Raw genomic sequence first — 27,843 nt, forward strand, 5'->3', positions numbered from 1 at the left:
GAAGCCTACTTGGTACAATTATCAAGAACTGTCCGTAGAATTGTGATTTAGGGTAGCAAAATATGTTGCTTAAAGTGAATAGTCGGGCAAAGAAAACCAGTCTAAATGCGTTCATTGGCCTTCCAAAAGTTCTCACATATCAATACGACGGTCAAGTTCTGCTTAGTTTCCCAGTTCTGACCATTAAAGTAAAGAAAAGTTGAAAGCATTGAAAGCGAGGCTGCGTGGAAATGTAACCACGGACATAGTGAGCCGGGAGGACGTTTTAGAATTTCTATACTTTAAATTAATTTCTTCGTACGCAGACAGATTTTGACGAGAGATTTTATTTTTCTATTTCATAAGAAATTATACTGGATACATTCACACCATTTTACCGACTTTAGCCATCCTTGCCCAACTGTTCACTTTAAACATAGTTGATTACAAGGAACTATTAATATAGGTACTATATCATTAAGTCTAGGGTTACTATCTAACAGTTTTATTTCATTACCACTACACAAATTGACTATAGCTGTTTATGAGAAGAATGAAAACGACAATCAAACAGCATACAATGTACATGTATCATTTTGTTTAAATAGTTTATCAGTGATAAAATTGAATAAATTACTGGTAAGAGCCCTGTTCATCATAAAGCAACAACTTTCTGTCAAACAACATAGAATATTCAGTTTGTTCAAATATGTTTTATAGTCGTTGACCAGTGTCATGAATTTTCATATTCATTTAGATTTAATCAGGAAAACATGTCTTTCAAATTAAAAGTACATTTTATGGGGATATTTAAAGGTACATTCCTCAATTTTAGGGGGATATTTAAAGGGACATTCCTTCATTCTGACATCTGGAAACTGTTCAAATTCCAAGAATGAAAGTTAATATCAGCACAAGAAAGTTGAATACATGTTATAATGGAATATGCCTTTCAATAAAATTTTGAGGCAGCATTTTATTCAAATTTACATTTTATATATTTTTAATAACTGCAATATTAGAGTCCACTAAACCTTTGTTAATCAAACCTACAAAATGTAGGATTGTTTGTATTTGTAGTGATAATGGTACATGATGGGTGTTGGTACATGTAACATCATTATTGGAAAAACCCTGAATGTTTGTAATTGTGACAACAATTTTGAAGTCTAAATGTGCCCAAATGATATTTTGTTATGTATTTAACCCCAGTGGTGTTGAATTGTGAGGATAGATGGATAAGATACCTGTTCAGTACTGCAGGGTTAAGATACATATATGTATCATTATAACAAAGATATTATCCTGTAATTGAAGTCATCAAAATTCATGGAGGATATTGATTTAAAACATTCATGTAATTTGTATACTACAGTGCTATCTGCCCTTCATTGTGATGTCATGTATTTGTGAGTGTAACATCATACTTATCAGAGAAAATGATGCGAGTTTTGCTCTTAAAATGAAGACATCACAATGGGTACCTACTCGCAAGGGAGGTAACATTGTAATATGCAAAGACAGATTAGGTGTAATATATTTGTTATGAATTAAATGTCTTTTATGTTCCATCGGGAATGTGAAATAGTAATTTTGTCTGTCATTTTGGACCATCGTCCTTTCTTCAATTGACATTGAGGCCTCAAAAAGGAGGAGGAGGTGCTTATAAGGACATGGGCGCTTATTAGGTTGAATACGGTAATGTTTTTGGTACAAAAATTCTCTGGGCAAAGTCTGACTGTCTTCCAGTAGGCTTCCCTATACTAAATTATAGCCTCTTTAATTTCATCAACAAAATTTAATGTTTTCTGTAGTTTTTGGTAACTGCACTTGGCACACATGTTATATCTTATTCAAATTTAATGACAAGATATTTGTTTAACATACTTATGACCTAGACTAAGATAAAATATAATGCCAATATCATGTTGTCACTGTTATTGGACAGAGTTAAGGCCCCTTATTTATTGTTTTGTCGGTCATAGTAACATATGGATACACATTACTAGGGTACCTCCAAATGTCAACTACTGTTATTTAGGAAAGGGGAGGGATACATTAAATTGCATTTTATTTTCAACATTAGGCCAGGTTATATAATATTTTATTTTATTATAGCATTTTCTTTATCATCTGGACACACAGAAAAAAATGTGTGTGTATATGTATGCCATTGTGTAAGAACGTCATCAGGTTTTGGCCATATTGTTTAAATCAGCTGTAGTCATAAATCAAATAATTTGTGAGTCTTCGGATGACATTATCTAAGGCCATATTTATAAAATGACCTTGTCCTGGTGAAGCACTTCTCGACCTTTTTTGGCTTCAAAGACAGGTTACAGGATATATAGACATTTTCTGGGGTCACACAGTTTTGACCTTGCTCAGGGTCACAAATTATATAACCTTTCTTGGGGTCACACACTTTTTGATGACATAGTATACATATATACCATGAGATATTTAGGTCTGTTGATGGGATATCTATATAGTACATTGATTTTTCTCATATACCCTGGTAGCTATATAATCAGTGAGCCTTAATTAATACCTTTTAAGATAAATTCAGATTCTGTTTGCTCATGCTCATTTTATTATACTTTTTTGTATTTGTTGTGTAGAAGTTTAGAACTAACTTGTTCAATGTTATGTGTTACAATAAAATATTTCAAATAAAATTATACAACAGCTTAATTTTTATTAGAACCCAGTCCAACATAATAAGTCAATTATCATAAATTCTTTTAATTTTGAAGAGCAAGGCACATACATTTAAAAACAATGATACAGTGTATTCCAGAAATCCATTTGTAAAAATGACAAAACTTCAGGACTGTCTGTTTGAAAGGAGATTTTACTACCAAATCTTATTGATTAAAGAGCTTACATTAAATTTCGTGCGCATAGTTCCCATCAGTCCAGCAATATATAGTGTTTGCTTTCTTTAGACGATGTTATTATAACTACAGGAATATAATCTGGCTTAAAGAAAACAAATGAAATTTGGATGGAGTTCATAATTGTTTATTTAATTCTATACATATAAAAATCACTCAAATAATATGTACTCTACAGAATACTGGCATGATGAATGATACATTCTCACATAAACAGAATCAGGCTGATGGAAATGTTAATCCAATAATATTAGATGTCGATTTTGAGAAACTTCTGATGGGCAATATCAACACGATAGTTAGACACTACATAATGATCAAAAGTGTCTCTGCGTGCTATACCTCTAATGTTGAAGTAATGGAAATGTGTGATAACATTGTGAAGGATGTTATTTATTTTACTCGGTAAACCCTCCCATGTATTACACTATTAGTACTGTTGATACAAGTGTAACGTACATGAAATATACAATATTCTCTTTCAAAATACATGTATATGAAATGGATAACATAGGTAGAGATCACCAAAGTATCTATAGTACTTGGGTCTAGTCATCAAAGTAGTTACCGTATTACCTTTAAGGATATAGGTCAGCAATCAAAAATCATATCACCATGGCAACTGCATCTCAAGTATGGTCACTGTATGGGAATTATTAGCTTTTAGGTCAGATAACTAGAATCTCTTAGGTCATCAAGTCACTTTAGCAACTATTAACCTTTTATATCAGATCACCATAGCAAGTAAATGACTTAGGTCATCAAGTCACCATAGCAACTACAACCTCTAACATGACATCATGGTCACCATAGCAACTACAGCATTTGAATGCCAACAGAGTAGTTCGTAGTTGACATTCTCCGTAAACAGGATGACTGAGATCCAGCACTATGCGCACATAGAAACTACAACTTCTTACGACAAGCCAAATAAAGTCACCATTGAATCAATTGACTACATTGTAAGCATAGCAATTACTCCCTTTTAGGACTTATAAACAACTATAACCTATTTAAGCAAGTCTGCACTGCCACTACACCCTTTTAGATCATCATGGTATCTTAATTAGTAAATAACACCATATTCGCTATAATTAGCGCTCCTTCCCCTATAAGCGACCCTCCCCTTTTCTGGAGAAGAGTTGAAGTTGCATAAGGGCCCACATCAAATGGATTAAAATATGTTTTACAACCTGTGATGCCTCTGACATCAGCATTGTATCCCATATTACATATAACATTGCGAGACTTTCACATGTGAATCACGATATGATAATGCGTCTCAAAGGATAAAAGGCATTTACAAGTTTAATGTAATAGATTAATGTACCATGAGTACAGAAAAAAGTAAAAATATGGCTGACTATTTTCATCAACAACCTTCATTTTGGTTCATTAATAAGGGCCCCTTTGTTACAATTATTTTAAGCGCTCTGGACGCTAATTACAGCAAATCATAATATCTCTCTTGCCATTTTCACAAGCATTTGTCACATACAGTCAATGTATCACAGCTGTTACAAATTTTAAGTCCTAATTTTAATGTAAATGATCCATTATTATCTGTGGAGTGTATGATACTGATTTCTTTGACCAAAAGATTTAGTGAACATAAATGAACTTTTGCAGCTCCATATATTATAAGAGCACAATTAAATTTAAAAACAAATCCTTTCATACACTGACTATAACATCATCCATACAAAAATCTTCATCAATATACCAGCTTAGCACAAATAATGCACATATATAAATACAAATACAGAACTGGAATGGGTACAGGGTAGTCAATTCCATAAAAAATATATGGTTTATGTTAAAATGAAATGATCATAGTATGACAAATAAAAAAAATGTTTTATGACTTGCATGATTACATTATGATGCAGAGTGAGGTTAAACTAAATTTCAAATTTACTTATTGCTCACATAATACCAGAACTTCAATAATGATAGCCTCGATATAATGATAACACTTCACCAAAGCCGACAGTTTCACTACAACCTGTGCAGAATTATAAATATCAAAATTTAGAAATAAAAATAATTGATCATCGATACATAATATATATAACTGACATTACAGTCAGAGGGTGCCCCAGATCAGAAATAGATATTGCACTTCAGTTAATACAAAACATCTCGTCCAGTTTTGTATATAGGGACAAATAAACTTGCATGCCAAAGGGAGATAATCCTCGGACACAATTACAAAGGGAGACAATTAGTCTCCAAATTGGACCATGCACTAATTTAATTTTGGCAGATACAATTAAGCTTAATTACATAATATCTTAAAAGAATTCTTCTCTAAGTGTTCTATTTGACAATTTATGAATAAATAACTGTAAACAAACCTATTTTTGGTGCACTTAATTTTCGGGGTATTTTAAGGGCAAATTGATGTTGAGATAATAAATGCATTGTTTCCAGAACAGGTACAGTAGAAACACATGAATCAAAAGCGGGAAATAAAACTGCTGTGAAATAGTCGCAAATCATGAATACATAAAAGTAAATCGCCATGAAAATAAGTTGGTTTACAGTCACTGAAATTCTTTCTAGCACAGTGAATAATTACCGTATACCAGTAGTATATGTTTTTTGGCTACTCATGGGGACAAACTAAGCTAGATAGTAGGACACAATTGTTCAGTTCAATGAAGACAAGTAAATAAAGAAAAATGTAAAAGATTAGAAGCAGTATGTATCCAGCTATATACTGGAGCACTATTAAACTGGAAGAGTCAGTTATGCATTACAACATATATATAGAGAATTAATCTTCATCATATTCCTAGCAGGTAAAAATACATTGGTAACAACAAAGCCTAGAATGAAATTAAGATATCAGATCTATAAAACTTTACCTTGTTAAAACAGGCAGAACTTTTGAGTTTTTTTGCATAGGTTCTGTAGAATTGAAATGGACGGTTAAACACGGAAAAAAATATCTACCTGTGTATATAAATATTTTCTCCAGGAAGGCACAATCCTGTAAATTCATTGTTTTAAAAATGCAAATAAATTTGAGTCAAATTGGAAATCTACTATGAAAAAAGATTTATATATATATATGTATAATATGGAATTATTGATGGTAATTAATCAACATCATCAATAAACATTCCCTGAGGAGCAGCGTTACCTACGAAAGCGCTAGAAAAGGCAGATTTGTTTTTTCATATGGAATTTCAGATATTCATGATGGTCGATTCAGTACTAAGACCTTTTTCCCACTGAATGAGCTATGATACATTGCACAGCTGCAGTTTCTGTATTATTACGATTCATGTTGTTAATGCAAAAATTTAACTTACTAGGGAACCAGTCGAAGTGAGAGATAATTAGTAAATAGAAAAGCAGAAAAGATTATATATTTACAAGGCAAGAATACACTTTTCTTACAAGATATGTTAGATATTATTTATGAAACCTAATTACCTGGTGGGTTATCTATTGTATAATGGCACAGACAGGATAAGGATGTTTTAAATGTATTTTCTGGCAAGTTCTGTTTTCATTTTTTAACATTAAACATAGAAAAATTAGTTTTCAGAACATTTAAAACTGGTTAAATTTAATGTTTTCGTAATCTACATGTAACAGCATATCACTTCAGCTTAATCTAAACTATAACTCAGGCAATTTCTTTTCTGTAAATTGAACCATCTGAATCATAACTATCAGCCATGTATACAGTAGTTACAAATGTACAGCACAGTATTTGGAAAGATCTTGGTCATGGTAAAAATGAGGAATTTAAAACCTCAATGAAACCCCCATGAAATTGGCTATGACTTTTGAGCAGTATGAATCAATATACATGTAGATACTCTCGGGTCGTGTTGATTTAAATGTAAAAGTCTCTTAAGGGAGCGATTGCTACAAAAAGATTTCATTGATTGAATGAGGTCAAATATTCCCTATTCTTTGGAAAGGAATTAACTTTCATTATTCTCTTAGTTTACATGATTTTAATGAGTTCTCTTACATGATACTGTAAATATAACTTATACAGTATTGTACAATAATATTTGTGTAAGAAATCAAAAAGCAACATTATTTCATATTTTCAGAATGACTATTTGTATCTTATGAAACTCAGAGTACCAACATCCAGATCATTGTACATACTTTACATCACAAAATGTAATAAAATAAAGTGCAGTGAGCAGTAGTTTGATTCAAGTCCACAAACATTCAGAACCTCATTCTGAAGCCACCTCCTCTCTGATTGGCTGCAGAAATACCGCCTTTTTTATTTGGCTACAGAAAGTACCTACTCTCTGATTGGCTGCAGAAATACCTCCTGTCTAATTGGCTACAGAAAGTACCTACTCTCTGATTGGCTACAGAAATACCTCCTGTTTTATTGGCTACAGAAATACCTCCTGTCTAATTGGCTACAGAAAGAACCTCCTCTGATTGGCTACAGAAAGTACCTCCTCTGATTGGCTACAGAAAGAAGTCACATGATTAGATGACAACTCTAGGTGTGTCTACCATTTCCTCACAGCACGATTCTATAATATAACACATTTCGCTGTCACTATTGCTTTCTTGCCCCGTGTCCTTCTTTTACTCGGTTCCAGTTTAATCGTGGAGTCCTCACCATTCCGCATTTTGAATCGATGTTTGTGTGATGTTTTACCATTTCCAATTTTTTTGTTTTTATTTTTTGAACTGTCTTTATCCTTGGAATGGTTAGTTAGACCACTGTCCATTAAGCCTGGAACAAACAAAGTCAGTAAATCTTTATTGGTAAACAACTAGGAAACTGACCTCCATAAAAATAAGTCTTAGGCCTACAAAGTTTACCTTAAGTAGTAAAAGATATGTGCTTAAGTCCTAAGTGTTGTTTACAGAAGTAAGACTCCATCTGCCATCTATGCTTTCTAGAAACAAATTAAACCTTATCTACACACCATAAGCTTAAGGTTACTACCACGTGCAACTTTACCCAATCTCTTTGGGGAATTCATTAATGTTCATGAATTATCCCTCGGGTTGTGATTTCGTTGTCACACCCTCTAGGTAGGGAAAGATTATCTCCTGCATCTGAAATGGGCCTTAATTTTATCAGTTCATATTTCTAGCTAAAGATATTCTCTTGATTTTAGAAACTGTTAAATTTTACACAAGCTTTATCATACTCCAGTTGAAGACAACTGTCCACTGTATCTTTGTATTACCTCCCTTGGCAGATCTATCAAGTTTTTTTTATTTACATTTGTTTGTTATATACAGTAAAACCCCTCTAACTCGAACCCGGATTCCTCGAATACCCCCTATTCGTCGAACTGGTCGTACGGTCCCGACCGTCTCTCTATATAATCTTAGTAACAAAACCCCGGATAGCTCGAACAGCTATTCGTCAAATACCCCTTATTCCTCGAACAGAAATATGTCCCCGTTGCATCAAATACATAGTATTTACCCATGTATTCGTCGAACAGGTGCTCGGCCCTTGAGATTTTTTTTTACCTGTGTCACACCTGACTGCACCGACCGACATGGATAATTGCTCACGATCTTGTGTTTATACAATTGGCTTGTCAAGCCTTTAGGTAATTAAGGGATTAACGGTGTCATTATTACCTACCTACACGATCGCAAGTCGTTGTTTGATGCTAACTTTATTTAAATTAAGTTATTGATGTTTCTCTCGTAATAATCTTCGTTGTAAATACGGAAGTTGTTGATCCGTGTTAACAGAAAGTACGCATTGTGAAATGACAAAAGAGGCGGAAGATATTGCTGACGTCCGCCTAATTATAAAAGTTTTTTTTTTAATTTCTTCGTTGGTTTCATTCGACAGGCTAACACAATGTTATTTGCCGAAAGATGTAAACAATATCAAACGATATATGCAAAGTACAGTTTATCAGTGCGTTCCGTATCTTTTCATGTAAATTGTATTTTGTAACCTTACTCGTAAATACTAAACAAACATCTATAGATATCATTTCTTATGTCCGTAAATATGCTGGTTAATAACTTTATTGTGAGTATGTATTTTGTAAATGTTTTAAATAATTTGTGATATTTAAATAATAGAAAATGTACACCTTGTTGACCAACATGGATATTGTACATTAACCTAGATGACGATCGCTTACTCTGATGTGAATGACATTTGATTAAGGGCTTTCTCATTAGCTTTTCCAAACGCTAAATTTATGTTATACATTTTTTTCAACTTGATATTGCTATTAATACAACACTTAAATAAAGAAATCCAAAATGCTGAAAGATAGAGTAATTAAAATGTCATTGCCGTGCATTGTTTGTCATAGTTTGAAACCGGACATTTTAACTGTCGATTTTGACCAACCTCGGATGAGTCGAATACCCCGTATTCCTCGAACTATTGACCTGGTCCCCTGCAGTTCGAGTTATAGGGGTTTTACTGTATATACAGTCAGTGATACTATACCTTGGCCTATTGAGATTTTAGACTCTGGTTCTTCCACTTCACAGTTAATTTGGTCTAGGTATTTTTCAGACAGGTACCGGAACACTGAAAACATTAGACACAAAGAGTTTAGTAATACTTAAACACATCAGACTCATTGAGCCTCGTGATATTCTCAAAATCTTGCATTTTTTACCTTAAAATGATCCCATATGGCCTTTGACTAAACAATCTTAATCTGAAGTACAAACAGCTTGTTTATTTGAACTAACTCTATGTTATAAAGTCAATGAAAATCTCTACCAATGAAAAGATGAAAATTTCATCCTTGACCTAGCAACATGAAACAAAGTGACATTGACCTCTTGCACTATGGCCTCCGCCTAGGAAAAGTTGACTTGTTAAAGTAATATTTTTGAATTCTGACTAACATTTTTGCTTCACGACAAAACAAATTCCTGAATTTATCTGTTGAGTGTGTAATACTTTACCCTCCTCCACATTGAGATTCTCCTTGACTGAGGTTCTGTAGAAGCGTAGTTGCAGCCTTTTTGCCAGGTCCTCCGCCTCTTCACTGTAACAAAAATGTATCAACGTACACAATATATCATACAGTGCAGGTATTGACTTAATCAATTTACTAGCCAGTGTTAAATTCCTTCTTCTATTTTAACATTTAAGAATTCAGTATACATGTACAGTCTTTTCTCTTCCCTAAAATAGACTTATTCCATCCTTGAACTAGGAGAGATCAAACATACTACAGAAAGAACTTTTTCTGATGAGTTCAATTTCTTTATACCATGTCTTTCATCTTATCAAATAGGTACCATAGATAATGAATTAGAACACCAAACAAAAAAACCCAGTGACAATATTTACTTCAGCATTTCATCTTTAAAACTATCATATCTTTACAAAAACAAGTTTTACACCTATTTTACACTTAATGACTTACTCATTAACCACCGTGTCGTCTATCAGGTCTATATTACTTACTCGTTAACCACTGAATCGTCTATCAGGTCTATATAACTTACTCATTAACCATCATATCATCAATCACTTACTCATTAACCATCATATCGTCAATCAGGTCTATATTACCTACTTGTTAACCACTGTGTCGTCTATCAGGTCTATATTACTTACTCATTAACCATCGTATCGTCTATCAGGTCTATATTACTTACTCATTAACCACCGTGTCGTCTATCAGGTCTATAATACTTACTCATTAACCACCGTATCGTCTATCAGGTCTATAATACTTACTCATTAACTACCGTATCGTCTATCAGGTCTATATTACTTACTTGTTAACCACCGTATCATCCATCAGGTCTATATTACTTACTTGTTAACCATCTTATCGTCTATCAGGTCTATATTACTTACTTGTTAACCACCGTATCGTCTATCAGGTCTATATTACTTACTTGTTAACCACCGTATCATCCATCAGGTCTATATTACTTACTTGTTAACCATCTTATCGTCTATCAGGTCTATATTACTTACTTGTTAACCACCGTGTCGTCTATCAGGTCTATATTATGTGTCGTCTATCAGGTCTACATTACTTACTCAGTAACCACTGTGTCGTCTATCAGGTCTATATTACTTACTCATTAACCATGTGTCGTCTATCAGGTCTATATTACTTACTCATTAACCACTGTGTCGTCTATCAGGTCTATAAAACTTACTCATTAACCACTGTGTCGTCTATCAGGTCTATATTACTTACTCATTAACCACTGTGTCGTCTATCAGGTCTATATTACTTACTCATTAACCACCGTGTCGTCTATCAGGTCTATATTACTTACTCATTAACCACTGTGTCGTCTATCAGGTCTATATAACTTACTCATTAACCACCGTGTCGTCTATCAGGTCTATATAACTTACTCATTAACCACTGTTCGTCTATCAGGTCTATATTACTTAATCATTAACCACCGTGTCGTCTATCAGGTCTATATAACTTACTCGTTAACCACCGTATCGTCTATCAGGTCTATATTACTTACTATTAACCAGTGTCGTCTATCAGGTCTATATTACTTACTCATTAACCACCTATCGTCTATCAGGTCTATATTACTTACTTGTTAACCATCTTATCGTCTATCAGGTCTATATTACTTACTTGTTAACCACCGTGTCGTCTATCAGGTCTATATTATGTGTCGTCTATCAGGTCTATATTACTTACTCATTAACCACCGTGTCGTCTATCAGGTCTATATTACTTACTCATTAACCACCGTGTCGTCTATCAGGTCTATATTACTTACTCATTAACCACCGTGTCGTCTATCAGGTCTATATTACTTACTCATTAACCACCGTGTCGTCTATCAGGTCTATATTACTTACTCATTAACCACCGTGTCGTCTATCAGGTCTATATTACTTACTCGTTAACCACCGTATCATCTATCAGGTCTATATAACTTACTCATTAACCACCGTGTCGTCTATCAGGTCTATATTACTTACTCATTAATCACTGTGTCGTCTATCAGGTCTATATTACTTACTCATTAACCACCGTGTTGTCTATCAGGTCTATATTACTTACTCATTAACCACCGTGTTGTCTATCAGGTCTATATTACTTACTCATTAACCACCGTGTTGTCTATCAGGTCTATATAACTTACTCATTAACCACTGTGTCGTCTATCAGGTCTATATAACTTACTCATTAACCACCGTGTCGTCTATCAGGTCTATATTACTTACTCATTAACCACTGTGTCGTCTATCAGGTCTATATTACTTACTCATTAACCACTGTGTCGTCTATCAGGTCTATATTACTTACTCATTAACCACCGTGTCGTCTATCAGGTCTATATTACTTACTCATTAACCACTGTGTCGTCTATCAGGTCTATAAAACTTACTCATTAACCACCGTGTCGTCTATCAGGTCTATATAACTTACTCATTAACCACCGTATCGTCTATCAGGTCTATATTACTTACTCATTAACCACCGTATCGTCTATCAGGTCTATATTACTTACTCATTAACCACCGTATCGTCTATCAGGTCTATATTACTTACTTGTTAACCACCGTATCATCTATCAGGTCTATATTACTTACTTGTTAACCACTGTGTCGTCTATCAGGTCTATATTACTTACTCATTAACCACCGTATCGTCTATCAGGTCTATATTACTTACTCATTAACCACCGAATCGTCTATCAGGTCTATATAACTTACTCATTAACCACCATATCGTCTATCAGGTCTATATTACTTACTTGTTAACCACTGTATCGTCTATCAGGTCTATATTACTTACTTGTTAACCATCTTATCGTCTATCAGGTCTATATTACTTACTTGTTAACCACCGTGTCGTCTATCAGGTCTATATTATGTGTCGTCTATCAGGTCTACATTACTTACTCAGTAACCACTGTGTCGTCTATCAGGTCTATATTACTTACTCATTAACCACACTGTGTCGTCTATCAGGTCTATATAACTTACTCATTAACCATCGTATCGTCTATCAGGTCTATATTACTTACTCATTAACCACTGTGTCGTCTATCAGGTCTATAAAACTTACTCATTAACCACCGTGTCGTCTATCAGGTCTATATTACTTACTCATTAACCACTGTGTCGTCTATCAGGTCTATATTACTTACTCATTAAACACCGTGTCGTCTATCAGGTCTATATTACTTACTCATTATAACCATCGTATCGTCTATCAGGTCTATATTACTTACTCATTAACCACCGTGTCGTCTATCAGGTCTATATTACTTACTCATTAACCACCGTGTTGTCTATCAGGTCTATATTACTTACTCATTAACCACCGTGTCGTCTATCAGGTCTATATTACTTACTCTTTAAACACCGTGTTGTCTATCAGGTCTATATTACTTACTCATTAACCACTGTGTCATCTATCAGGTCTATAAACTTAATCATTAACCACTGTGTCGTCTATCAGGTCTATATTACTTACTCGTTAACCACCGTGTCGTCTATCAGGTCAATCTTATTCTGTATGATGACCATTCCAATCTCTCCCACCTCATCCTCTACCTGGAAGGTACACAAACAGCTTGTTAGTGATCATGTTATAAAACAAATACTAATAATTACACAATATCCATTTTCCTGTTTATGATATTACGTTGAATAATGAGATGGGGATGAACAATCTATAAATTATCTATAGGTCTTGCACCTCAAAACAATAAGCACTTACTTAGATGAAAACTTAAGTTTTCTCTTGAAGTTAAGTCTCTCTTTGCCTTAAGTTTGTTTATGACTTACCATAGGTAAGTTTGTTTATGACTTACCATAGGTAAGTTTGTTTGAGAAATGATGACTTACCATAGGTAAGTTTGTTTTGAGAAAATGAGGCCTGGCTCTGATTTCTCATAACAAAAGTGCAGACTTCATTAAGTCAAAACTTAAAGTTTTTTACCTGATGTAACTAATGTGAAAAGTTTTGATTTAAGTCAGGTTTTGAGTTTGGTTATGTCATCATCAGCCTATTCTAGCTAACTCAAACTCTCAGGTGTCGAGTTTGTGACCTCAACTGCCTTGTCATTTTGCATTTTTTGAGAAACAAACTGGTATGTACTGTTGCAGTTATCTCCCCTGTATATTGTTTGATAAACTAGCCACCAGCTGATACATTAAATTAGACTTGGCCCGATAAAGATCATCACAATTAAGTAGCTTCAAATAAATATCTACTGAAGTTCTTCAAATAATGACATAATAATCCATATGCAAATTACCTTTTTCTTCCATGATTCTATTGCTTCAAATGAATCCCGATCTACTGTTGAGAAAGCCAGCACACATGCCTGGGCTCCTAAAACAGAAACAAGGAAAAATTAAAAAAAAAACCAAACCCCAATTAAGCCAGAATAAACAAGAATTGAAATTATAAAAGGGCTGGATTAGACAGTTTTTATTTACATGTATAAATAGATGATACATTATTATAAATATGCTTATTCAACAATACACACATAAGGCATACAAAGAAACACGATTCTTTTTAACGGTTTATTTATTTGTTTAGAAATGAGTACTACAGTAGGAGAGGATTATAAATAGGATTTATTCTGTTTAGTGACTGGATTATCCAGACATCTGGTGATAATCTGAACAGCTATAGGTCTGTCTGTGGATTAGGGCCTGTGGTTCTACATATTAAAACCATAAGTCAGGTAATCAGAGGGTTGTTCATGTTTGCACACAGAAAGTCACCTGCTGGGCCAAAAGTTAAACATATTAACTCTTCATTGAGACAGACTCTATCTTATAGGTCATATTCCAAGGTGAACTGTTAAGGACCAAGCTTAAAAACATGGTTAGGAAAATGTTTGTAAGGGATCAGTTCTAAAGCCATATAGAACACACCAGGACATGCTGAATCCCAGGGAAAAAGGGCAAATATGTACCGAGATAAATATTAACTTGGAAATTAGTTTAAAACAGTGGAGTCTCTTTAATAATATGGTATATACCGCAAGGAATTGTAATATGATCATGATAAAGCTAAGCACAGTAATCAAATGGCCACAGTACTAAATCTCCAATATACCCATTGGGCCTTTTGGTGATTTTTGTAAATTAAATATAATATAAATAATCTATCTATGCAGGGCTTGATTATAGGTGTCTATAGGCAAAACAGAGATTTTACCTATAATTCACAGAGAGATTTCAACTCGGTTAAATACCACATAGAATGCAACATAATGGTACATGATATTATTTATAACATAATGTCTTGAATACATAATGAATTGTCAATAAACTCAATAATTTGTCAACCATTAACAATGTGATTAATTCTTTTAAACTTCAACTCTCAAAACATAAAACTTTTCACTGAATCTGCTGTTCTTTAATTATGTGAAATCAAAAATCAGACGATCGATCAATAGGTGAAAGGGTTATAGAAACAGTCATCACATTCCTTAATTGTTCAGTGATTTTTCAGGGTATTTTGGGAAAACCATTTTTGACACAAATTGGGAATTTTTAATCGCGAAAAGAGGGGTTTTAGGAAAAGTTACCCATTACTGAACATGGTGTTATAGCTAATTAAACATTGTATAACTGTGTTATTTGATGTAAGTTATGCTGTTTTTACATGGACCTGTATTGTATCAACAAAACAATCTTTTATCAGGACAGTTTTTTTTGTCTCAGCAGTTTGATTAAGGAATTTTTCATTGTAATTGGGAAAAATATAGGGGAGTTTAGCATTGGGAATGGGGTCGTTTGCCGACCCCAGTTATATAAGGAGAAAAATCCTTGTTGTTCCACAAAAACGGCCACTGTTTAATGAATAATGAGGTGTGTATTGATTAAATAACATAGAACAAAAGGCCACCTCTATGTTTGTATTTAAACTGATGAACTTGTAGGATTAAAGAAATTCTTTTTTAAACATAATATGACTAAGTAATGAATTTGCAAAATAAAAATGATTCTTATCTCAAAATATGACACTTAATATACATTGTAATGTTTGTGATAATAATATGACTAAATATTGATTGGGGTATATTGTATTTCCTGACTTAACTGGATTTACATCTTTATGATTGGTTATTATATATAATGATGACGAGTTATTGCTTTATAACAGTTATTTATGCTTCATCCGACTTATTTGGCTGCAGGAGGTCGGGTGGCATCCCAGTTTAGAGAGATGTCAATATAACTATATGTACAATATCTCATACACTTTAATTATCATACATAATACAAACGACATACCCCTGTTGGGTATATTCAGTTTGCAGATGACACAATTATCCTAGGTGGCTGAGAGGTACATTTATCTACTGTATCACATGAAATGTTCATTGTGTAAAAGAAAATTGTTGTTTTTGTGGTTGCTGTGAAACCACAAATATTTTACACTGATTTTGTTTTTATATAGTTACTGTCAAAATTGTTCCATTGGCTGACCATGAATATTATCATTCAATTATATCAAAGCCCCAAACCAGATATGATTGTACACATGAATATTATATGTTATACTGTAGTAATCTTTCACATATAATTGGCATTACTGATATGTAACATCAATATATATAGGGTGATTCGGTGGGGTAGTGGTTAAGCCACTCACCCTTCACCTATATAGCTAGCTGGCCGGGGTTCGATATATTATATATAGGTTTGGCAATGCTTGCAAACTAAAACAGGACCCTGTGGGATATAAAATGTATTGTTTCTCAAATAAATCAGGCCCCTGTGAGGTATATAATGAATTTCTTCCCAAAAAGCAGGCAGTCACTAAGGTATGTTGTATGGTGATCATATGGAGCCTGACTCTAATTACTGCATCTCTAGCTTTGAACATGACTGATTTTCCGAATGAAATAGCTTTTAAGATAGCCGTATATAAAAATATCTACTTTGGTATTCACTCTTATTGTCAAATTTAAACACAATTACATCTCCATATTTATGCCACCATTCTTTGTATGGAAATTCAAATTAAAACAACTTTAGTAAACATTAAATAGGTACTGATACACATTCAGCTGTAAAGTTGGGATAGTTAATTCAGATTTACTACTTTACATACATGTACTAGAAACTCTATGGTAGGCTGGTGTTATTTCTATTGTAGTGATTATTCAAGGTGACAAAGGTCAGATTTGATAGGGAAATTAATGACCCATAAACAATAGGTAAATCTTTACACCTGTAGCCCCTGGAAAGCCGCTAATCCCCGGGTATATATATAGATGGCGCTACCTGTTGACAGACGAGCTATACACTTTTTACTAGGATTACAATGATCAGGTGAAAAATCACAATACACTGTTTGTTTGTAAATGGTATCAGTAACAATGCAAGGGGGACTTCTCTCACCAATTTTTGGTGTCCATTGTTTGAAAACGAGGAAATATTTACACTGTATACATTTAAATCGGTACTGGCTGGATCAGAAATGACATTCTGCTTGTTGTTACCTGTATATGTAGTATATGTACAATGTCTGTGTTTCAAACATCATTGTAGAGCACAAATTGTTAAAATGGTCTTTGCTTTTAACCGACTGTATATATTTACCATAGTCTTGTAGGGCTTAATTTTGCTCACAATAGTGATTTAGATGAAAAGTGAAAGCTAGCAATGTTGATCTGTTCAATGTAATATTGACGTTGCTTCCAGATGAAACCAGGACCCTATTGTAACCTTGAATGAATGTCAAGGTCAATCAAATGGCACAACTTTTTGCATAGATTTGTACATATACTATGTCTGTGCAAAATATCAATTTTGTAACATGTAATGATTTGAGGCAATGAAAGCTCATAGTTAGCTAATATAAGGTGAAACAACGACAAATTCCATTTTCATAATGGAACTGAAAGGAAGGTAACAGAGAAGCAAGGTCTATGGTTGATGTCATGGAAATTAAGAACCCCACTCGAGGTTAGCAAGTATCGGCAGGTTTATGCCATGTGAGGGTAACATTAATTTTGGAATCTGATCCTTGAGCAGTTCACCAGTACTAAACATTGCTATAGATCTAATGATCACCGTTATTAATCAGAACAATAGATAAGTCATCAGAGACAATGGAATCGTCCTGCCTTTAAATTGACCTAGCTGTTGTACTGGGGAGACCCCTAACACCTGGCCAACAGGACCACACGAGCACTCCTATAGTTCAGATTGAGAAACAACAAATAAACAACAAGCATGATGGTAATATCCACTGTGCACGACATTAGTATATATTTTGATGTAGATTTAATCTATATGTGTTTCAAAGTAACAGAAAAACTATAGAAAATGAGATGCTCAGTAATTAATTGCACTAGGGCACAACTTGAGTGCTAGCCTGATATATACAGAAAGTTTCATGAAGCTTATTTTGTTGAACGCTTTTGGAGTTATAGTCCAGAAATGAAACAAAACAGTAATTTAGTGGTTCGCGGGGGCTAACCCACAAACGCATTTCTCAGGGATAATAAGGGATAAAAGTATGGCATTAGATCTATATCAAGCCATAAGGTACATGTATGACTTACCTCTATAGTAAGCCTTTGTGATGGCATCAAACTCCTCCTGTCCAGCAGTATCCCACAACATCAGTCTTACATCCTCATTGTTTACTCTGTAATACACAACAACATTCTAAATCATTACAAAACAAGGTTGGATGGGGATTGAAAAGTCATCTTCATAGATTTCCACTATCAAATGAGCTTTGTCTCAAGATGTCTGGTACCTATATGGAGTTTCTATAGACAAAATGGAGTTTGTATTTTTTTTTGTGTTTGAATTTTTCAATGATCATTGGAAATTGCTGGATATGCTTCTGTATGCTAATATTTTTTCTTTATTACAGTACACACTGTAAAGTTGTAAACATACCTATTTTGAAGCAATAATGTCTAAGTTAACTATTGATTTCTGACAAATCAGTGCAGAAATGAATTTACCCAACCATTATAATGATTGCTTTATCAATGATACACACCAAAGCAAGTTACTGCCACTAAATCGATATAACAGAAATCTTTCAAGTACGAAAAGAGCTGATGTCAGATTTATATAACCATTATATTTACAGTACTTACTCTATTTGTCGCTCCAGGAAGTCTACACCGATAGTTTTCTTATACTCCTTGGTGAAGATCCCCTTACAGTAGCGTTGAATCATACTAGATTTTCCTACAGCACCATTTCCTACTATTACGACCTTGATGGCCGTTTCCATATCCTCTTCCCGCATGATTAGTCTTTAAAGGTCACACAGGTCAAGGTCATAAAAGACACAAAGGTCAAGGTCACACATACCAGGTTTGTAAAAAGCACAAATAAGAACTACACATGGTCTTTGTTGATATTACATGACAAAATATTGGTTTTTTACATAATTGTGTTGGTGTTATTGATCGTGGTTAAATCCCGCAGTGTTGTCGATGGATTCCAAGCGATGTACATCACATATTACAGGTGCAGAAGCAGTCTCCCCCATCACATCCAGATATGTCTACAGCAGCCCTGCAAATACAGACTCATATAAATCATCCAGGCATCCACCTGTGACAGGACAACTCAGGTAACACACAAAGATATTTCTGACGATTCCCCACATCGCCCACATAAACTCACTTAAATCACCATTTATATTCTTATCAGGCAGATTAAGCCCAAAATTATTTCACTTAAAACTAATAAATATGATAAAAGTTATGTAAATTCAAACACAGCGATGCGACAATTGAATTAATATATACCTGGTAATGGTGAATTGTACAAATGTCTGTCTATACCCAGAGTACACAGAAACAAGTCTCCACACCAACTCACCCTGGTTATCTCAGCAACGTCCAATTTACATATTAAAGACATCAAGATGATTCTAGAATTTATAGCTGGGGAGTTTACTGCATGACAGCATTTTATAACCCATTAAATCTGACTGAAGGCGAAATATAATGGAGATATTAACTAGAAAAAAACAGCCCTAAGTTGTTATCAAAAAGACAAGATATTTGTAAAATGTATCTTTAGTTTTATTAGCTTGTATCGTTTACAAAACAACATGTATCTTTTCTATGTCTGAGTAACTTTGTATCATGACTGGTCTATACTTCTACATTGTATACAGTAAACCCTCGAAAATAGGAATTTTTGCATCCTTAGCCTATTACTACCTGATTCCATTTACTTATAAGTCAATAATCAAATCTGTTCCCTGATACATCCATCCAAATTTTAGTTTTCCGGATTATATAAGTGTCTAGATTAGAAGAACTCCACTGCAAATGGATTAAGGGGGGGATTTCATGGGCTGAAAATATCATTGATAGGCAAAAAGTAAAATTTATTTATTTCACGCTGATTCTATAAATTTAATGATATTTAAATCATGCATGATCACATGGTGTATGGGGAGATGGCTTTTAACATTTCAAATCTAATTGAGGAATCCAATCTGTTAGGTGTATAAGGCATTAAATTGTTTACAACATTCACTTGTGCTACCCTGGTCAGCCATCAAATTCCACTTCATAAATAAACAAGTTATTTTTCATGCAGAAAAAGTAATATAAGTAAAATGAAATAGAAAATAAAATATAAAATAATATAAAAGTAATAGAATGTAAGTAATATATATAACGTTTCTAGAAGTTTATATTTGATACGAACATATAAAATATATTCAGCTTGTGGCAAGCAGCATATATGAATAATAAATAAATATGTTTGTATTACCAGTCACTTAGATGTAAACAAAACATACCTTAATATAATACAGTGGCAAAGTAATCAAATTCACTCAAAGTAATCAAATTCACTATTAGACTTAACATTAGTCTATATAGCGACCATTTTCTCCTATTGTATGGCCACTATATCCATAAAGATCATGTGAAGGGTCAAACAGTTGTACTATATTTTGCTCGATACAAAACCACTGTAAAACTATTCTGTGACAATACGCTTTGTTAAGATATTGGCGAAGAGGTATGATTGATCCAAGTACCTCGTTCACTTTTCTTTCACTCACATTAACTCGGCAGAATGGCCCAACAAATATAAAGCTGGTCTTCACTGGTTCACAATACTGCTTTATCTACACTGTCAAGTGTCCGATAGCAGTTCAATTATTCTGGTTTAATCACATGAATCAGCTTATATTGAGATCTTCTATCTGGAAATGCTGAAGTCTTGTTTAAACTCTGAATAGTCTCCAGTTTAGTGAATTAGATATAGCGTTGAACTAGCCACAGCACAATGATTTTTCACCAAACTGTTAGTTGAGCATTTGTTAGTCACAAGACAGAATTTCTACTGTTCTTCTACGGACACTGAATGTATTAAATGAGTAGCTACATACCAGTATATGTAAATGAACGTCCGTTATTCCTCTTGTTAAAGATACGTATAAATATGGATAGGTAATTATCACAGGTATAGGGTATAGAATTATACAGGTATTTAGTACTATATCAGGTAAGTATAGGTATCCGGTATCAGACGGGTGGATCGGTACCCAGGTAAGATAAAAGACGATGGGAACTAGGCTAAGAAGGTGTTGACATTATCACGACTGGCCCTAAGAATACTGTACAGGGTATCTATTAACACTACAACATCACAAAGAATCATTGATAGTGTGGAAGTATTACAAGGCAGTCCCGATTATAACATGCATGTCAAAATGACCCTATGGCCATGGGTAAAGGCCACAAATTATCGTCTATGCTCAAACAGTTTCAGTAAGCCATTCAGACTGGTCACATCAATATATTATAACACCAATGAAGTAGGGTGAAAAAGGTCTAGATCAGAAGGCTTTTGGGACTTTCTGGCAAAGGCAATATGCCATAAAACCATTTTTAGTATTTAAATTCCAAATTATGACCATCTGGCACTTGCAGGTCTAACTGTGGTAAAATAGGAAAAAAAAAAAAAGTTTTAAAAATTAAGTCATAAAATAACTGGACAAGTTGTTATGTAAGAAAATTCTCGTCAAAAATTAAGACTTTTCAGTTAGATTACAACTCTTCCTCCAATATTTCAACTTTAGCACCTACCTCAGTGTGATTATTAAACACAATTTGATCACTTGATTTAATATAAAGACAATTTTTTTTCTGTATACTTGGGTGGTCTTCATCAAAAGGTTTGACAATATAGGCCAAGGTCCCAGACCATGTCTCTGATCAGTCAAAGACAGTATAGCGTCCTACCTACCAACTTTAAGTCCAACAATGGGCTTTTTTGCCCTTTCAATTATGTCTCTGACATTTCATTTGATATATAAAAAGATATGAAAAGAAATAATTTATGTATCACATGATACCTGACAAGGTTTGTGCCAGACTATTGTTTCTATTGGTGATGGAATGACATTAAAAAATTAACATCATTTCAGTGGGAAGATTACACAAAGGGTTAAGTTCCATCACCACTGGAAATACTAAGTATCACACAAGCATTATCCGGTATCACATGGTGCATGAATTATTCCCATTCAGCTGCTTTCTATCAAGTATCACTTTTTATTCTCGACACTTTGAAGATACTAGAAGGATAAAACAGTTATACTGTGCTGTCTAATTGTGTTTATAATCTTATAATTTTAAGTAACTTTTGTGCAATCTGAGATATGATTATGTATCTCCATTCAGTATAGTGGAATAATTGTGCATATATGTCTCATATCATCCTTGATGCTCCAGGGTTTACTATCACTGTCTTTATATCCACCCCTAGGATATATAAACTTAAGGCAACAGAAGACAGGTAATTTTGGTCCTTTGATGTAAATCAAAAGAACCAAATAACAGTACACTGTGGTTGACTGTGTGGCTTTGAAATTAGGCATCACTATATCTGTAATCTTCAAAGGAAGCCTTTTCAAGCCTGTGATAGGTCAGTGTTTTTTTTTCTCCTTAACCTGCTTACTACTGGTAGCAGAAACATATCTACATAGAGATTGGCAACTCCTCCAATTTTGCCATCGGCAGATGTACTTCTGTATGTGCTTAGGGGTTTTTAGATAAACTCTTAAATAGACATAGTTGAATATAAAAGAATAACTTTGGTATGTTGTAAAAGTTCAGTAATTTTCAGATGGTTTGAGTACGATTTTGGATAGAAAAAATAACATTTTAACTTATTTATTAATAAAACAAAACACACTTCCGGTTTTGAATGCCTGATTTTCGAAAAAACAGGTAAAATTGAATATTTTCGCACTTTCAAAAATCATATTAAATAACATCAATCAGGAAAACTGATCACATCAAACCATAATATAATGTTTAAACTTTGTGTTGATCGCAAAATATCATGTTTAAAAGAATACATTTAAAAGTAGTAAGCCAAGGCAAAATGCCTATAAACCAGAGGACCCTCTGCCTGTCAACAAAGACAAAGAAGGAGTTTCCAATCTCTTTGTATATATGTTTCTGCTGGTAGTACTTGTTTTACTATGAGAGAGTTCAGTAGATATAATGTCAGTGATAATAAACCCTGGAATATCGATGATGGTCTCATATATAATTGTATTCTTTAGAAAATAACCATTCAGATCAGTACTTCCAGCTGTCTGGTGGTCATAAATGGCCCTCAAATACTGATGTATCAATTATGAATGACAGGAAAGCAAACATAAAACGATTCCCAGTTACATAAATATTGTATTGAACATGAAAGAGGTATCAATTTTCTGGCCCCAGACATTGATTCTTATGCCACTTCATATTGATTCATTATAACATACAGAAGAATTGATGGAAATCAAACATGGAATTTCCCCCGTCGGGATCGCCCGATGGTCCGTCCGATACGTTACCCTGATGTGTATTGGGAAACAATTAACATCACCTCGATGACTGTTAACATCACATAAATCTTAGAACCGGCTTTTATTTGTCCTTATCTTCATGAGCTAAATATAGCACCTACAATATCATTTTACAATAGCATGGCACCATGCTTAATGCATCACCTAACTTTTTAATGTGACATCTATTATGCGTCATGCACATATATACATTACTATTTTTTATAATTAAATTGTTTGTGATTTTTTTTTATAAACGGAGAGTCAGTTAATGCATCAATATCATGAATGTTTGTTGAGTTTATGAAGTCAATAGCATCTAGTTTAAAAGTTTCATGGCGAATGATTTACCCACTATATAACATGTACAAGTAGTCAACTAAAGCTATCAGTCATCAGCCATGCATCCACAACAGTGCAGACCGTTTGTTTCTCTGACTTATTCCAGAGCAAAAATCATACACTGTCATTAGTAGGGATCAGATGACCACAGCAAATTTATCAAGGCCAAAGGATTGGTTTGTGGGTTTTATTAGTTTAATGTCCTATCAACAGTCAGGGTCATGTAAGGACCTGCCAGGTTTGTTGGTGGAAGAAAGCCGGAGCACCTGGTGAAAAACTATAGACCAGCATTCAGTAACAGGCAACTGTGTAACAAAGGATTCAAACTCGCGACCCAGAGGTTGAGGTCTTGTATGCACTTGGCCACTGCGACCCCTCATGGCCAAAGTCTTGACAAACTGCACCATAATAAATACATGTATATGCACACGGCAAATACCAGTATTCATTAGAAATGAGACACTATTGATATAAGTCAATATTTTGAAATTCAGGACGAATAAAACCAGTATATCTGTAACTATTATAGTTAAAGGAGTATGTTTGTAAATCAGCAGATTTATCATTTATTTTCATCTCAATTTCAGTCTGGAAAATTAGGCCTTTAACCTGCAGAAACTTTCATCATATGATATATTTATTTTTTTGCCAGATGTAATTGCTTTTGATGACGTATATATATCTATGAACTGTATATAATTACATCTGGCAAAAGAAAATAACACAGTGTGTTGAATACAAAATTAGAAATATTAAATCAACTTTAAGATTTATACCTATTTGCCTGTTGAAGTTACACGAGAAAATATGTACTGATGATTTTTTCTCTAAGATCAATGATAAATATCCCTTTCATATTTCATAATCACTACAAAAAACTCCACTAATTCAAGTGGAATTTCTATTTACTAATAAGACTTTCTCTGTGGCAGTACTCATTGTGTACAAATCACAGTTAAATACTAAACGATACTGATTGAAATGCCAGATTTCCTCACAAAAGGATTAATTTCAATGCAAAAACTTGAAAGTAAAACATCAATTAAAGAAATTCTTTAATGCCTTTATCACGGGGGATGTTTGTGTGGATGCCATTATATGACAAACAATAGTTACAAGATGCCTTCGGTTAAGGTCTATTGGTAGTATGTAATCTGTAGATCAAACATGCTCATATAATACCATGTCCTCACTTACTCAACACAATCTACTGGGCTAGTACATCATAACTGGCTAGTGTATAATATATATTGTACTTTGTAGGTGATAGACTTTGAAATGTACTATATACATTTATATGGAATGTTACTATCTCAAGAGCAAATTACAAACTGAGATATGAATTTAAAATTATTACCCAAGATACAATCCAAGTATGTCAACTGATCATGAGTGTATAGTTGTTAATTTTGCAAGAACATAAATTTTACATGGAGAAAGTTTTGCGATTTCCTCTTCTCTTTTATATAACCTCCTTAGCCATATTCCTTGATTATGTAAATATAAATATTTCTAGACAACAGATTTATCGATAGTTAAACAAGATGATCACTGTAAACCAACTTATTTTTCTGGCGATTTCCATTGCAAAACAAAGATTCGCGGATATAAAAACTCTTCGGAAATTTCTTTCAGGATCAATGATGTACATATCAAAATGTTAATTCGCGGAGATAAACTTTCGCGAAAGTAGTAATTTGAATTTTGATGGCTTAGAGCTAGAGTCCCTTCTAATATCTGACCACTAGTTCGTATGTAGCCATACTTCGTGCTCGCACGAGCTCATGTACCTATTCAATGTTGGAGAAAATGTTGTAGCAATTGCAAACACAATGCAAAATTGCATGCTGTTTGATTGACAGCTCGCAAAACGTCAATTTCTTCATACACTGATGCCATTCTAACTCTGTAAATTAAACCAACAAGTCATATACATGTACCAGGTAACACTAATATAATGGTGAACTAACTTAGCGTTGGATGAATGGACCATTTACCTCCTCATAGCACCACTAGCTGTCTTGTTATACTGCCAACTACTAAGCTTATTGGATACTAACCATGTATGGTACATAATATGTACTATCTGTGGAGGGACATATAACTTACTTACCAATATGTATATCCTATAAAATCCACATCCATGTATGTTTATGGTGGTGTCGACATATACTATAACCAAACGCTCATCACCAGGATGATTCAACTGTTTCAGTTTTTATATGATTGCTATTGTCATCACTGGACTAAATAAGATATCAATCAATGAGTTCCCTTGTACCATTCACCTATCATTTGTCACTATAAACATTGACACAGAGTGATCCCCCTCTATACCAGACCCTTGGGCTGGACATCTATAGACTCAGGTCAGATACACTCGCCGATCCGATACACTGGTCGGTCAGTCTGCCGCTTCAATGACGTGACTGATCGCCTTTAAAATGTAATCTACCAGAAACTATAGCTCAGGGTTATCAGGGTTTTGTGTAGTAGACAAATGACCAGTAGCTATTGTACTTAGGTATGGCTTGTATAGGTTCAATACACATATATACTGGCTGTCAGTCCAGGTACAGGGACAGTAAAACCAACAAGGTGTAGCGGACCGGGGCTTTATATGTCCATCTGATGAAACCATCAAATGAAGAGGACAATGATGAGAAAATATGTTGAAAAAAGAGTATGTAAACTTGCTAGTGAAATAAAACCTTCACTTAAAGGAAAAGACACATAAAAGAGAATCGGGTGTAACCTTGACTTAAAGATAGAGATATAAAAAATAAATTAATGGTAAACCTTGACTTAAAGGCAGAGACATAAAAAATAAGAATCAAACAAAGGAAATGACGACAGAAGCAGGCCAGGGTCATTTAAGGACATGTCAAGTTTACAGGTAGAAAAAAGCAGGAGTACCCAGGGAAAAACACTCAGTCATGAACAGCAATCAGTGCCTTGCCACTGGTATGTACACATACATAGGATCTGAAGGTCAAGGGCTTGTGATAATATGTTGGTTGGACATTTTAACCACCTGGCCACCACAACTAAAAAAAAATGTACTAGAGAGACAGAGCAGATCAAGATGAAGAGAGCTTTAGAGACTTGAAAGTAAAGTAAGGAGAAAGAAGGGAAAAATATAATGGGTAAGAAAGACAAGTTGAGGAAGAAATAAAAGGCTCATGGAAAAATGCAAAATTAAAGAAGCAAAGATGAGTGAAAGAGTAGAGAAATGAAAGAAGAATTAATGATGTCACAAAACACAAAAAAAAAAGTCTCTAGATGGATCAATGTGAAGGTGTAGAAATATAGAGCAAAGGTCAAAGGAGGCAAATGGGAAGGTCTGAGGATTATTGAATTCAGATACTGTAGTTGAGGAGGGGAGGGAGGGAGGGAAAAAATGGGGGTAGAATAGGTTTAAAGATGGAATGAAAGGAAGATGATTTCTGAGTCACCAGGCTTATGAAAAATAAAAAAGGGGATAGGCAGTTTTTATTGGAACAGGTTTATTATTACAGATAGTTTAGCCATAACTTTGCTGATATCATATGAATTAAAACCATTTGATGGTTGAATGACAGGATTGATTAGCATGAAGAAATGATATTTTCTCAGGTATGAATTACAAAGTGGACCATAATCGAAGATGAAACCTTTGATGTTCTAAAAATTGTAAGCACTGTTGATTTTCAAAGTGTGTGTAATTAGCCAAGTCTATAGGGTTATTTGGAATATGACAGTAGGAATATTGTAAGGAGATCATTTCTACAACAAAAACATCTTAACTCATTCAACCCTCGAGATACATCTAGCCTCTTCTAAATCAAAGACTAGACCAGTCCATT

General features: G+C 34.0%; 1 protein-coding gene across 4 annotated transcripts in view; it reads right to left on the bottom strand.

Annotated features, from left to right (window-relative positions):
- Window positions 1–2,987: 2,987 nt before the first annotated feature.
- The window catches only part of LOC138325224 (ras-related protein Rab-23-like), a 34,525-nt gene continuing 9,669 nt past the window's right edge, over window positions 2,988–27,843 (bottom strand). For 3 of the 4 annotated variants that reach the window (XM_069270721.1, XM_069270723.1, XM_069270722.1), the window contains exons 2-8: window positions 18,930–19,356; window positions 18,378–18,463; window positions 14,094–14,170; window positions 13,307–13,386; window positions 9,786–9,868; window positions 9,316–9,399; window positions 2,988–7,608 (exon numbers count right to left, since the gene is read on the bottom strand). In XM_069270721.1, coding sequence (XP_069126822.1) covers window positions 7,403–7,608; window positions 9,316–9,399; window positions 9,786–9,868; window positions 13,307–13,386; window positions 14,094–14,170; window positions 18,378–18,463; window positions 18,930–19,084 — 771 coding nt within the window. In that variant the 5' untranslated portion in view covers window positions 19,085–19,356 and the 3' untranslated portion in view covers window positions 2,988–7,402. Of the gene's footprint in view, window positions 7,609–9,315; window positions 9,400–9,785; window positions 9,869–13,306; window positions 13,387–14,093; window positions 14,171–18,377; window positions 18,464–18,929; window positions 19,357–20,869; window positions 21,007–27,843 lie in introns of those variants that run through there. The other variant, XM_069270724.1, reaches the window with a different exon arrangement.

The sequence above is a fragment of the Argopecten irradians genome, chromosome 6, assembly GCF_041381155.1.
Source record: "Argopecten irradians isolate NY chromosome 6, Ai_NY, whole genome shotgun sequence".
NCBI lineage: Eukaryota > Metazoa > Mollusca > Bivalvia > Pectinida > Pectinidae > Argopecten > Argopecten irradians.